We start from the raw sequence: 14,820 nt of genomic DNA on the forward strand, positions 1-14,820 counted from the left end.
ACCCCTTCGTCCGGATCAATACACCAGGAAACGAGAGGAGAGAAGAAAAAAAAAAAAAAAGACAAGAAAGAAAGAAAAAAAACTCCACGCTTTGAGGAACTTTCATTATCTCCTCAAACCAAAAGAGCGATTGAGAATCAATACACTATGTATCTGGGCTGCAGAGCCCTTTCTCTGTTTCTCACAGTTTGCTGCACAACAGCTCTCGGTGTGAATCAAAAATATTAATGCTTTTTCATATCGTCATGTTTTTAAATAGTTTGTTTGGATAAATTGCTTGCCCCCCCCCCCCTCCCTCTTAATTTGTATACTAGCTTGGCACAAGCCAGATAGTTAACACACACACACACACACACACAGTAAACTCTCAAGTGCAACCCTGGTTACTGGGTTAAGAGAAAAAGAGATGATTAGCATATGAAAAAGGGCCAAGGGCCCTTATGGCGAGGCCGGCCAGAACAACTCAAGGATAACAGTGAGTGATTTAGAGGTCACTACATGACACGTCCTCTCAATAGAGAAGAATAGGCAGCATGGCATGCATAAGTGGACACCAATGAGTCCACACGCTTGCTCCCATTATGCCCTGACAATGGCCTCTGGACTCCACAAGCTAATGGTGGCACGTGTGTGTGTGTGTGTGTTGTGGGGGGGGGGGGGGGGACTCGCTGCTGGCTCCACTGGCCTTTGTGCCCGAACGACATCTGCACGCCGACCAGATTTAGCGCGAGTGGCTGACGGGATCCCCCGTGGCTCCGCCTTTTCAGCTGCCAAAGCTCAGGTGATTCGCCCCCCGCTCCGCCCTCCCCTCAACTTTACACAGACTTCCTCCCCCCCTCAACTTTACACAGACCTCCCCCCTTCAACTTTACACAGACTCCCCCCCCCCACCCCCCCCAAAAAAAATAAAAAATAGGATTCCTTTTTTTCAGGGAGAAAAATGTGATAAAAAGGAATCCTCTCTACTACATTTTCCTCCCTGAAAAAAACCCCACCTGTGATATTTCGGAAGATAAACATATCATATTCCCATATATTGATCGAATATCTCCACAGCAAAAAAAAAAAATTATAGTGAAGACGGGTCAATATCCGGGTAAATGTCATCGCTTGTATGATTGCGATTTTTTTTCGTAATGCTATGGATGCATAAAGATGCCTGCTATCTTGTCCTTAATGAAGCACCCCAACCGAAAGTGCACTTTCTGTAAAGCATGCTAACGCTACTAAGTCTACGGTACCTAACCTCCTCCCAAGGCCTGACTCGTGTCTCAGGGTAAGAGCCGGCTCTTCCAGAAGTCCTACTATACTATAATACTATAACGGAGACGCAAAAAAAAAAAAAAGCGAGCTGAGATGTCTAGTCTGGTCTGGCCCCTGTCTAGTTGAATGCCGGGCTGCCTGTGTTTCTTTGAGATTCTGCTGCCTGCTTGTTCCTGTGGGGTATCAGCCGGCTTGGCATTGACGGGCCCAGAGGACGACTCTCATGTCTGGCAGCGCAGCACATCACTGCATTTTCCCCTGCGCGCCCCTGAGTGAAAAAAGAAAAAAACGGGGCCCCTTTGTAGTTACCTTGTTTGATCTGTCCCTGCACGGCCGGGCTGGAGACCTGGGGGGCCGACTTTCTGGGGGTCTCGGGGGTCCCCGGTCTTGGAGGCCTGAGAAGACAAAGGCGGCATCAAATATTTAGCTGCGGAGAAAAGCCCCCTCGCTGCAGCTGCCCTGAGATTCGGCTGTCCGTGCGCGTGTGGAGGTCGGCGCGCGCGCACACACGCGTTTGTCTGTGCAACAGAAGGAGAGACGTGGGGGGGGGGGGGGGGGGAAGAAAAATAGAGCGAAAGGGAAAAAGTGTACACACTACCAAGTTCAAACTTAATAACCCTGTGCCCGTCCACAAAAGTTTCCAACCCCACTGTAGAGATAGTTCGACAACTCCCCAATAACTCAGAGACTGCAGGATAAGGTTGGCTGGAAACACGTTGGAGACCTATCCATTAGTTACCTTCTATTCTACAATACTACCAGCCCCTCTGTCAAAGGGAGGAAGACCTAGTCTTTCACTCTCCATCATTACTGCCGTGTATAGCAGCAAGTCACACACACACACACACACACACACGTTTCCTCCTACCAGGTTCTGCCTGTCTGTTTGAGCTCAGATGGACCTTGGCCCCAGTCATTTAGGAGGGCTAACGTGCTAACGGCTTTTTAAGTCTCCCCCTGGTGAACGTTCCGGCTCACAGCTCGCCCCTTTGAAAAGGCGGCTCGTGCTTCCACCCAGCAAACTGCACCTGTTGCATTCAGGCTGATGAAGGGAAGACCCCCCCCTCGTTAAAGTCTGGCTGAAAATACTACAGGTGCCAGGGAGCTCCCGCGCGCACCGCTCTCTATGATCTGGGACTGGAGGAAACCGTGATGGAAACAATGTGTCCCCCTGCAAACTTCCTGCTCTCTGGCGAGGACGTTTGAAGTGAGAGGGAAAGGTAGCCGCGCGACTCGGGTCAAGTTTCCGGGGGCCATTGTACAAATGTCAGAGACACCCAGAAGAGAGACGTTTAACCCCCGGGTCTCTGGTTGTGTCAGAGCGGAGGGGGCCCCCCTGAAGTCACCACGACGGTTCCATCAAGCTGGGCTCTCATCCTACGCACATGAACATGCAGCGCTGCTGGGAAACGAGCTATCGTGGCATACACTGGAAAGAGTTTGCTTGGATATAGAGAGTCAGATGGCTGAGCGGTTAGGGAATCGGGCTAGAAATCAGAAGGTCGCTGGTTCGGTTCCCCGCCGTGCCAATTGACGTTGTGTCCTTGGGCAAGGCACTTCACCCTACTTGCCTCGGGAGAATGTCCCTCTACTTACTGCAAGTCTCTCTGGATAAGAGCGTCTGCTAAATGGCTAAATGTAAATGGATATGGTCTCCAGCCAGCTCGCCGAGAGGACAAGGACTTCGGACAGACAGACATCAGACAGTTCGGCCTGAGGTAGGGTTCCTATCCCTCACCGCCATGGGCGGACTCATTCATCCAGCCATTTGGAGCGGGGAAGGTAAGCCCTTAGACTGATGGCTGGCTTCGATGCTGACCGTGGACGAGGCCTGTGGAAGGCTTTGTGGAGACAGAGAGACGCACAATGCCCAATTGGTTTCATTTATGGGGCCATCCACTGTTTATCAAGGTTGAGGGGCGGGGGTGACAAAGCAAAATGCACTGCTCTTTAACACAGTCTTGATCCACTCAACCACTTGGTGGAGGTGGGGGGGGGTGGGGGGGGGACATGGTCCCTACCTATTAGGCCGGAAAGTACACCCTACGCTGAGTTGTTGAGGGAGTTCACTTCCCCACAAAGGTGAACTGAAATCAGGTCTGATATTCAGTCAGGGTGGGCTCTCATTATTATCACTATAAAAATGATTTTTTATCTCAAAAGAAACCATGTACCATTTTTGACACAAAAGTTTCCATTTTATGCATTGTACCGGAAAGGCAGCTTTTCATCTGCAGTCCCGCGCGTAATGACAGCTGGTTCCTCACCTGGGGGAGTATATGGTTGAAAAGCATTTGGGCCAGGGCAGGGCTATCTACTGCCATCTCCACAGGCTGCTCTGGTACACCTGGGACTGAGGACCTCCAGTCCTCTCCTCTAACCAGTAAAGATTAAAAGATCTAAGATGGACACGCGAAAGAGGAAGCATCCGGGGAAAAAAAACGATCTATGGGCCGGACCGGAGGAAGAGGAAGGGTTTTGTGTGGACCTCTTGTCCGTCTGTCGGTCCGGGCTTTGCTTTACCTAAGAGCACAGTCCAAACACGACAAAGGGCGTCATTGACAGACTTCATGAAATTGTCATTGGCATTTCCCCGGCAGTCCACGCCGAGTCCAAACAATCACAGCCTCTCCTACGCTGCTCTGTGCAAATAGCAAGCGCTGGACAACAGCTCAATACTGGCCAGAACCCCCAGCCGGAAGTGCAATCAAGCCCAGCCCCGGACACCTGTGCTGGGGTCGGCCTCTCAGCGGCCCTGGGCCCTGGAGTCTGGAGCCTTGTGGCTGCAGGCTGGAAGACAGGCTGAGGGGCCCTGTTGTGATGGTTGCACCCCACCTCCACCTTTGTCATTAACAGCCCACGGGCCACATTTCTATCCTATACTGACCTCTACAAACACACACACACACACACACACACACACACACTGTGAACCTCAGAGGAGATGGGTAAACAATCCAGAGGCTTAGTCAAGGGTGAATTCCGACGTTATTCATTACAGCCTTGCGCTAAATGTTGGATCCTTTCATAACACTTCCACTGCTGTTGCCTTGTCTTGTACTGTTCCACAAGTGGACTCTGTATCGGTTCTACTGGCTTGTTCACGATGAGAGGGATTGGATTGTTCAAATTGTTTTCTTGCATTACATGGGCCTGTTTGGGACGGAGGCAAGGAACCACATTTTTATGTGGATACGAAATATGCACAGATATGGAAAACAGATTTATTTATTTTTACCCCCTACACACCATAATATCGTTTCTCGTTCCGTTAGGATGGCATGCTAGGACTATGACGACAAAACAATGGACTCCCAAATGAGAGGAGCGGGAAAATGAATTCCGGGCCGCGCTCGGCGGACCCGACGTACCTCACGGGAGCCTTCTTCATGTGCTCACCCACGAAGGTGGCGTTGGTCATGCCCATGAGCGTGTTGGCAAGCGAGATGACCGACAGCAGGTGCTGCGTGGTGACGGCGCGCGACACGCCGTACGTGCCCTTCCCCACCATCTCCGACAGCGACAGCTTCCGCCCCGCGGCCAGGGCCATCTTGCGCAGCAGCGACTCCTTGAAGGTGGGCAGCATGAGGGACATGTGGCCGCCGCGCGAGATCAGGCCGAAGGAGATGGGGCAGTGGGGCTTGAGCATGCCCAGGCGGCCCAGGCACACCTCGTCCAGGGCCCCGTTGAGGCCCCAGGCGTGCAGGCAGGACATGAAGAGCTTGGCCGTGTCCATGGTCAGGTTGTACTCGAGCAGGCTCAGCGACTTGGACTTCTCCTCGCGCCGCCGCAGCTCCTCCTCCTCCTCCTCGTCCTCGTCCAGCAGGTGCTCCTTGATGGTCTCCTTCATGGTCTCCTTCACCTGGAGGGGGCGGCGGGGGAGAGAGAGAGGGGTGGAACGGGGGGAGGGGGTTAGATATGAGACTGGACCCCGCCCGGGTGCAGGGCTGGAACAGGGACGTGAAGGCTCTCCAGCACTCGGGCGTCTTGAGGAGGACAAACGGAGAGAAAGAGGGAGAGGCGAGGTGGGGTGCCACCAGCAGGATCCCCGCGGATCCATCAAAGCGCTCGAGAGCGATGAATTGACAGTTTCATGCTATGCGTATCCCGTTTGAAGTCTATACGCAGGAAGCTAAAATGGGAATCCCAACGACACACTTGAAAACAACGAGAAACGTCAAAGAAACGTCGCCCCCCCCCCACAAAAAAAAAAAAAGTTCCAGCAGTCACCTGTTTGAAGATCTTGTTGGCCAGGAAGGAGCCTCCCTGCTGGGCCGCCCCCTGGCTCTTCTGCAGGGTCTCGGGGGACACCAGGGTGGGGCTGGGCCTCTGGGCCTCCTCCGTCAGCAGCTGGATGATCACCGCCTCCACGTCGAAGAAGAGCACGTGCATGTCCGGGTCCGTCACGTTGGTCTTCATGGCCTGCACCACCAGCGAGTTGTGGGAGTACTTGGGCAGGTTCCCCTGGAAGAACCGGCACAGAACAGAGTCAACAGCGGGCCCCTTCTCACAGCTGTATACCGTGTATGGTGTATGTTAAGTCATTTGGTGATCTGTTTTTAATATGTTAGAATGGATTTGTGTCGTGGTCATTATGGTCAATGACATGTCCGGGGTTTGGCTTTCACCTTTGAAAAGCCCGAATGAGGAAGTCGTAAACAATTCAAGTCTGTTGCGATGTCTAAGATAATTTTGTCAATTCTGACGGGTTATTGGGAGTTGGGATATTGGCACTGTTAAACATGATTTTTTTTTTTTCCTTCAGAAAAATGTCGCCGACTGAAGGCCTCGGTCCAAAGAGTTGGCTCAGTTGGTGCTCATTTTGTTTCCAAACAACACCAGCCTTAATTTGCAAACATGCTAATCCCCATTCAATGCTAATTACATTAGGACAGCCACTGCACCACAACACTGCAGCCCTATTACGCACGGATTAGAAGAGGCCTGTTGAAATGGAAATGGACGACAATGCAAGTGTCCATGGAAAGCAGCACATTTGTGTTCTTTTTTTTCTTCTGGAGAGTGTAAGAGGGAGGTGGTCTGGGCCCCTCCCGCTCCCCTCCTCTCCCCCCACCCTCCCACCCCCCCTCCACCCCTCCCTCCCTAGCCGGCATCTGCTCTGGCCAGCGTTCAATAGGCTTCGGGGTAACGTCCATCGCTGACAATTAGCACACCCTGGGTCAGCATTGTCACTGTGTTCAATGGCAGTTAAGCAGCTTCAATGGGCGTCGAGCGTGCTTCGCTGATCACAGAGACAAACTTTGGGCCATGAAGAGGGGAGAGAGGGGAGCAGAGAGGAGAAGAGAGGAGAGGGAAAACCTGTTGGTAGCATAGTTTAGCCCCAACTGTAGCAGGCTTCCCGGACATTTTATTGAGATTGACAAACATATGAAAGCAAAGTTTGATTTGATTTACCTTTCTCCCCACAAAAGGACACACTGGTTTAAGAGGGAAACGATCCACCCCTCCCTTGGCAGGGGTATACGACAACTTTTACAAGCCAATGTGCTTCCAACCTAGATTCATGGAATCACTAGGGTGAAATTAGCTTTTAACAGTATATGGTACATTTTAACATAGCCAGGTGCACGTTAAGGCTGCTAACTTTATGATGATAAAATGACTTCTCATGTGTGAAGAAACATGAGTGGTGTGTGTGTGTGTGTGTGTGTGTGCGAGTGCATGTGCGCGTGCAGAGGCCAGGGCTCAATTCCTTTGTCTCGAGGTGGAATCGGTTTTACTGTCCATTTGATGAGGGGGGAAAAGCGAATCAAAGCCACAGACCATGCACCGCGCTCAATTGCTCGACAGATGTCCGCTCCTTCGGTCTCATTCAATAACGAGTCGGTGTGTCACCGGAACTTTCCTCAGCTGGGCCAGCTAGCTACAGCCGAGCAGCACACCTCTAACATCCATTCAATTACTGCAGTTCGGACAGAAAGGGAGAGACTGAGGGAACAGGGAGGAGAGGGGATGGGAGGAGAGAGGGGAGGGGGGGAGGAGGGGGGGGGGCACAGCGATGGAAGCCAGCTCGCGCCTCAACAGTAATTAGCCTTAGTGTCCTGCCGGTTGGTGAGGCACTGCACCTGCGACACACACACACACACACTGTCTCGCTCACAGACAAAACCTGTATCCACCCACCCCCACCCCCCCCCCCCCCCCACACACACACTCTATCAGTACATTTATGGTGGATATGGCCTCAAGATGTGAATACATCCCGCATCACTGATGTGCTCTGATCACCGCTGCTTAATGAGCTTTTTCTTTTCCCCAAGCCCCTCTGAGAGGTTTCCAAACCCGTCCGGGGCACAGTGGTTGGTGGAGGAAGGCTGCCCTCTACAGGCCACAAACGGCAACAACCGGGGGGGGACAAAGAGACCATTCCCCCACCTGCAGCAATCTACCCCTCCCCCACCCTCCCCCTGGACACAACAAGGCTGCAGATGGACTCGAGCGGCTGACCTCTGACCCCAGTCAGTGGTCAGGGCCAGATGAGGAGGAGAGGAGCAAAGAACACCCTCCCCCCCCCCTCCCCCAATTTCCCCTCCCCCAGTGTATCAGTGCTGAAGCTTCAGGGGTTAATCTCTTTCTCTATCACTCCCCCTAAACACACACGCACACACACACACACACACACACACAGGGCATATGGTGCAGCCAGGTTTCTTTCCCATCTTTTCTACTCATGCACTGCCTGTTGACCGGGCATGCAAGAACAGTCCCTGTCGGCATTGCCCGTTGGCGGCAAACGTGTGTGTGTGTCTCGCAAGTTCCACGGCTCCATCGCTTACTGCAGCTCTACACGGGGCCAAATGTGCTTGTGTATATTTATATAGACATATTTATATAGACATATTTATATAGGGATATTTATATAGGGATATTTATATAGGGATATTTATATAGGGATATTTATATAGGGATATATATAGGGTTTATCTGTCTGTCGGTTCTCGAGATAATCGAGCCACAGACGGTCACACACACACACAGACTGACACACACACACAGACTCCTGCCTTTAAAGATAGATATTCCCACATGCTAGAAGGGACTCGGAACTGCAGGGTCAAAGGAGGGTAGACGCATGTCTGGGGCAAAAATGCCACAAACTCTGGGAGAGGAAAAAAGAGAGAGAGACACAGACAAAGACAGAGACCGAGAGAGAGAGCCCGAGAGAGAGAGCCCGAGAGAGAGAGACACCGAGAGAGATAGACACCGAGAGAGATAGACACCGAGAGAGATAGAGAGAGACAGAGACAGAGACAGAGAGAGAGAGAAAATGAGGGATGGGGAGGGGATAGCTGCACATAATGTGCCTGTGGGGAAGCAGGTGGGCCTTGATCACCTGCAACGGGGAGGCCATCAGGGGCCAGGGATCATCCTCCTCCAACTCTCATTGGCCGGGGAGCACAGAGGCAGAACGCAGAGCACCAACCACAAGGGCTGGAGAAAGGGTGGGGTGGGGGGGTTGACGATGTGTCCTTGGGCAAGGCACTACACCCTACTTGCCTCGGGGGGAATGTCCCTGTACTTACTGTAAGTCGCTCTGGATAAGAGCGTCTGCTAAATGACTAAATGCTAATTTGTGTACAAGCCTTGGTCTTTGTCACATGACGGGCGAGGCGAGGCGCTTCCCTGCGACAGGCCCACGGCACGCTCGCATATCACTAAGCAAATAGCGTGTCGACAGTTCTGTTTGGCAATCCAGACTCTGACCACAAGAGCCAAAGAATGTCCAACAAGTCGGACATTCTGACCTCAACTCCGATGTCGAGAGTTGACCCCGTTGCACACATGGCGATGATGTCAAACGACAAAAAGACGAAATCCATTGTGCAGTCTCGCCAAGGCTTCGGTGGAGGACAGAGAAAAAGGTAGATGGGAAAAGGGTAGAGAAGAAGAAGAATGAGGAGGGGGGAAAAGAGGAGAGGGCTCCCGGGCTGTAAACAAATATTCGATGCAGTTGAAAGGTCAGCGTCCCACAGGGACTTATCGGATCCAGACCACACTGGTCCAGTCCAGTCCAGTCCAGTCCAGTCCAGTCCAGATAGGCTACTGGCATTTTTGGGGGATGATCTCGCTCCGTGCCAAACAGACACTTCTCCATAAGGCTATTTGTCTTATCGTGGTGCCCAGATGCCATGTCGGTTGACCCCCCCAGGGCAGTCAATAACATGTCAGCTGACCCGGTGAAGTCCGAGCTATTCTTGGCTCCTTCTTCCTCGGTGGCGGGGCTAATGGAAGTGTTAACAGGCGTGGAGTTGGAGAAATAAGCTCGGTGAAAACTTTGTTGAACCTTGACTAAGAGCATTCAGGGAGCCATTACAAAATCAATAAGCATCAAGTGCTTCTCGGTTACTAACCGTGCTCGTCGACAGCAAACATGCCAACATCCATACACGGCAAGCTTACATGTTCTCTCTTTTGGCGTGCGCACACGCATACACACGCTCTCTTTTACACATACACACACACACCCAATATCTCTCTCTCTCTCTCCTGACCTAACACCAGAGGAGATCCAGTCAGCACTCGCAAGGGCAAAGGTTTGGGGGGGAGAGCTTTAGAAAAAAAAATAGAAAAAAAGTCTGAAACACACGTGAACGCAAACGTCGACATCAAAAGAAGCACCGGCACACAACCAAAGCACGCACGCAGTCGGGCTCACACACACAGGCCCTCTCTCACACACACTCACACACACACACACACACAGAGAATGGTGGTCTCACAGGTGTAATGGCGGCACCAAAGTGGAGGGCAGGCTGATTGCGAGGCATTTCATTTGTCATTATCCGTCATCATTCCCAGAGGGAGTCCGGCCCCCGGTCTCAAGCGCCACCACCCGCCCCCCCCCTTCTGCACGGCCCCCCGGCTCGGGCCTTTGACTGCTAGCTACGGCGTGGGGGGGTGGCGGGGGGGGGTGGCGCTTGAGACAGGGGGGCCGGACTCCCTCTGGGGATGATGAGGGGGAATAATGGAGCGTTTTGACAGCAGATATCAGGAGGAACGGCCACTGTGTGCGTGCAATGACAATGTCAGGGGGGCAGAGACGGGGACAAAAGGCGGAGGAGGCAGAGAAGCCGGGGAGGAAGGGCCCCCCACACCGGGGATTCCGGCCGAAATTTGACGGGCAGTCGAGACCCGTACGATGTGGAACGGGGAAGGAGAGGGCGGGCGAATGAACACTTGAGCTGCCGGGGGGGGGGACACACACACACACACACAGGTGTTATTACGGTCGTTTGAGGGAACGGGATGAGGGGAGGGCTAACGGGCGAAAACGACAAAGTGGGAGGAGAGCGACGACAACAAAAACGGACCGGAAACAGCCATCGCGGTGTCAATGTCACTGCGGGGTAGCCACCTGAGGCAGAGGGAGGGGCAGAGCTCCAGACGTGAAACATGGAACAAATGGGGGGAGGGGACCCCTGGGGAGGGGGGGGGGGGGTGGATGTGGACACGGACCCCGGGCGGGGCGCGCACTACGCCGCGTTCAAACACCCGCTTGATGCATCGGTCGCGTGTTCGACATATCCACCTAAAGGATATCGAAAGGCGATTTCAACAACAACAAAAAATCCCCATAGGCTGGAAGCTTCCTCTCCTCGTTTCCTAGAGAGTATTGACATTTGCCCGCCCGTCTCCAGGAGATACTGCAGTCTCTCCAGCAGACCCTCAGCCGCAGCCCGGCAGATAGCTTGGCCCTTCGTCAGGGACGAGGAGGAGCCGGGACTGGTCAGTGGCGATGGCTACGCGGGATCAGAGGAGCAGCCTAATTAGAGCTCTGTGGGAGACGGCATAAAGGTCAACAGTCCAGTGCCAGTCACACTGTGCCCTCTCTCTCTCTCTCTGTGTGTGTGTGTGTGTGCGTCAGGGCTTGGGTGCTGGCTGTTGTCTTTGTTCAGGAGGTCTACAGACAGACACGCGGAGACACAAACAGGATTTCAGCCCCCCACCCTCCACACGCTCTCTCTCTCTCTCTCTCCTCCCTCCTTCTCGGCTCTCCTTTAAGGTCATCCTAATGCCGTTTCCCTGAGCTGCTGGGCCCTAACGAGCTGAGCTCTCAGCAGACCACAGCTCCTGCCCACGTCCTGCCACGCCGCCGTTTTCAAACGGGCCGGCAGAAATGGAGGGAGAGGAGGGGGAGGGGGGGAAACACACAGGAAGAAGACCAACAAAAAAGACATTTTGGATGTCTCTCTCTTTCATCATCAGCCCTAATTCTGTGGGAGGAAAAATAGGAGTGGGGGGGAGGGAGAAACCTGGGGCTTGTTTTCCTAGTTGAGTAGTGCCCTATCGGGAGGGGGGGGGGGGAGATAGATGGTTTCTAAAGGGGGTTATACACAGAACATGCTTCACAGGAAGCAATTATAATGACTTTATCAAGTGTGTCTCCATCTCTCTCCCACCACAAGGAAGCTCAACAGAACTCAGGCAAAACCGAACCGAGGAACACAAACTAGAACAGAGACAAGGTGGGCGAAACAGACCAGAACCCCAAAAACAACAGGACGGAAACAGAACAGAACACATCGTATGCTGCAAGGAAGGACTCAACGAGGCAGCGAGGAGAGCCGCGAGCGAGAGAGCAAGGCGAGGGAGGGAGGGGCGAGGGAGGGAGAGAGAGGGGCGAGGGAGGGAGAGAGAGGGGCGAGGGAGGGAGAGAGCGGGGCGAGGGATGGAGAGAGCGGGGCGAGGGAGGGAGAGAAAAGGGCGAGAGAGAGAGATGGGCGAGAGAGAGAGATGGGCGAGAGAGAGAGATGGGCGAGAGAGAGAGAGAGAGAGAGAGAGAGAGAGAGAGAGAGAGAGAGAGAGAGAGAGGGATGTGGGGGAGCTGAGAGACCGAAAAGTGCACGGGGGAGCTGGGAGTGAGAGGAGGAGGATTACCGCTCATCCTCGCAGCGTCCCCCTGACGCCGCTATCCCAACACCCCCAGCAGCACTAAGAGGCTTCACTTTAACTAACCCCTTTTCCCAGCAGGCCCTGCAACACTTTCCGCCGCCGCTGCCGCCGTTCCCTTCCAGCCACGCCCGGGGACCCCTCTGTTATCACACCCCGGTAGAGAAAGGGATGAGACTGGAGACTGGGCGGTGCGTGTGTGTGTGGGTGTGTGTATAGTGGGGGGGTAGTTCCTGTCTAATTGCCTGGAAGATGCACTTTCTTTATCTGCCCCCCCCCCCCTACCCTCACACCCTGTAACCTAGATAGCAGGACAGGGCAGGACAGGGCAGACAGGCAGGCTAGCTAGCTGGCAGGGCAGACAGTGAGACCAAAGAGCCCGCTTGCCGCGAGACGGAAGGAAAGGCATGCATTTTTCATCCTGCGCTTCTCCCTGGCCCCTGCGTTCATCCCCTGTCCCTTTATGCCTTTCAAAACGGCAGACTGTGAGAGGGGGGGGGGGGGGGGGGTTCTTTTTACGTTTGAAATGGCCGCCGTTAAGTGCTGCCCTTAAGGAAGTCGAGCGAGACTGTGCGTCGCAAACAACCGTGACCTGGGGGCGCTGCGCCCGTGCAGGGTTGATTGCGCAATCAAAACTCTGCACAAATGCCCCCCCCCCCCCCCCCCCCCCCCGCCTTTCTCTCGATCTCTCCCGGCAAAGACTCTCGAGTGTTTTTGCTGTGGAAGGCCGTCCCCGCCGCATGAAGGACTCGTTGCCACGAGGCGCCTGTCCGCTGCCATGGAGTGCAGATCAAGGTCTGAACCCGGAGCCAGTTCTGCGACACAGCCATGAGAGGCCCGGAAGAAAACACATCGCTCGCCTCGTTTTGGCGCTTTACGGCTTGTATGGCGCAAAAAAATACAATAAATAAACACTTCATCCAAAACATAAATTAAGAGTTAATCCATAAGCACTTTCAAAAGATGGAGATGGTGTTAAAAAAAAAAAAAAAAAAAACAACAAAAAAAAAACTTTGAGTTACTATGATGGAGATTGGAGATGCGGGGAGGCGAAAACATCTCGTGAAAGTAACTGCAATTCCCCCGCTCCTTCTCTATTTAACAGTTCGACAAACTCAGCGCGCAAATACGGATCTCGCATGCTAAGAAAGTGACTGGGATCCGCACGGCCCGGTGAATGAATAACGTTTGTCTGTTAACAGTCGGCGCGGTGACCAGGCCCGGCGAAGCCGACTCATGCTAATAAAGTGAATCCAGCTCCGGGGGCTGTGTGTGGCGGCTCTGTGTTTGATGTGTGGTGCTGTGAGGCGGGGCGGGGCGGGGCGGGGCGGGGGGCGGTGGGCTGCGGTCCTGACCTTGTCGGCGTTGTCGGCCGCCAGCAGGTTGGTGGCCAGGGTCTGCAGCTTGTGCTGGGCCATGTTCTTCAGGGCGGCCAGGCTGCGGCGGGTCATGGCCTGCTTCAGGTTCACCGCCGGGTGGCTCAGGGCGTCCACGGTGGCCGGCGCCACCTCGTCGCACGCGTTCAGGATCTCCACCGCCGTCAGGCCCATCACGCAGCGGTCCAGCGCCCCTTGGGGGGTGAGGAAGGGAGGGGAGGGGGGAACAAGGAAGGGTGGAGGTCAACAGTTTAGGTCACTTGAGCCCGCAGCCTGAGATGCGTGCAAATACACCGGCGATATGCGTCGAATGAATGAGGTTGGATTTTAAAAAGGTTTTAAATGGCACATTTCCCGCATCTCCCTTCCCTACGAGAAAGGCAGCCTCTCTTTCAATTCACCTTTTCTTTGTCTTTCAAATGGGAATCACCCTTACTGCAGCCTTCCTTACAGTAGCTCTCTCTGAGCAGAGCAGAGAGAGAGGCAGAAAGAGAGAGAGAGAGAGAGAGGCAGAGAGAGAGAGAGAGAGAGAGAGAGAGAGAGAGAGAGAGAGAGAGAGAGAGAGAGAGATGGGAGAACAGCGCACACATCATTTGCCGTGGACTGTGAAGATATCGGGATTGCGTTCAATATTGACCGAACAGACTGGCAGCTTTCCAAATGGGCTGCGAGTCGCCCCCGTAGAGGAGCTAAGGAGGCCCAATCCCCCCGGCTCGACCTGCCGCAGCCGGTGATGGAGGGGGGGGGGGCTCCCGCGCCGTCACACCATTACCCGTCCGACGCTTCGCCACACACGCCCCTTCTTAATTTCACACTTTGCTACCCTGCAATCTCTCTCACTACATCTCATTCCGTGGCCGGCTCACAGGCCTTTTCCTGGGGAGCGACCTGGCGCTCACCCTCCGAGCGAATCCAACGCACCTCCCGTCCCTTCCTTACTGCGTCGACTATAGTGAGTGGCGGATTGTTAGCGTGCATGCTAACTCGGACACACTTCCTGCCCCTGTGTGGGCATGAGGCAAAAGAGGGGCGGAGCCTCGGGTCAAGTTTGTGGCCGTACAATCATCCAATAACAGGAATTGATGGTGAAGGGATTCATCGAGACTAACGGCTGTGCTCGATTTCTCAAGTCTATGATCAGCAAGATCACGGCCACTGGCGAGTGAGTTTGTGTCGTGATGATGATGCCTCTCTTCTTCCTCTTCTTCTTCTTCTTCTTCTCTGGAGTGAGTTACATTCTGTCCATTACAGCTGAGGCGGGGGGAAAAAA

General features: G+C 53.8%; 1 protein-coding gene across 2 annotated transcripts in view; it reads right to left on the bottom strand.

Annotated features, from left to right (window-relative positions):
• The window catches only part of wdr7 (WD repeat domain 7), a 118,475-nt gene that overhangs the window by 88,881 nt on the left and 14,774 nt on the right, over window positions 1-14,820 (bottom strand). For both annotated transcript variants that reach the window (XM_084693231.1, XM_084693232.1), the window contains 4 exons: window positions 13,530-13,744; window positions 5,494-5,727; window positions 4,635-5,125; window positions 1,573-1,658 (listed from right to left, as the gene is read on the bottom strand). In XM_084693231.1, the coding sequence (XP_084549357.1) occupies window positions 1,573-1,658; window positions 4,635-5,125; window positions 5,494-5,727; window positions 13,530-13,744 (1,026 nt within the window). The remainder of the gene's footprint in view (window positions 1-1,572; window positions 1,659-4,634; window positions 5,126-5,493; window positions 5,728-13,529; window positions 13,745-14,820) is intronic.

This window comes from Hypomesus nipponensis, chromosome 27 (assembly GCF_054491055.1).
Source record: "Hypomesus nipponensis isolate SF chromosome 27, ASM5449105v1, whole genome shotgun sequence".
Taxonomy (NCBI): domain Eukaryota; kingdom Metazoa; phylum Chordata; class Actinopteri; order Osmeriformes; family Osmeridae; genus Hypomesus; species Hypomesus nipponensis.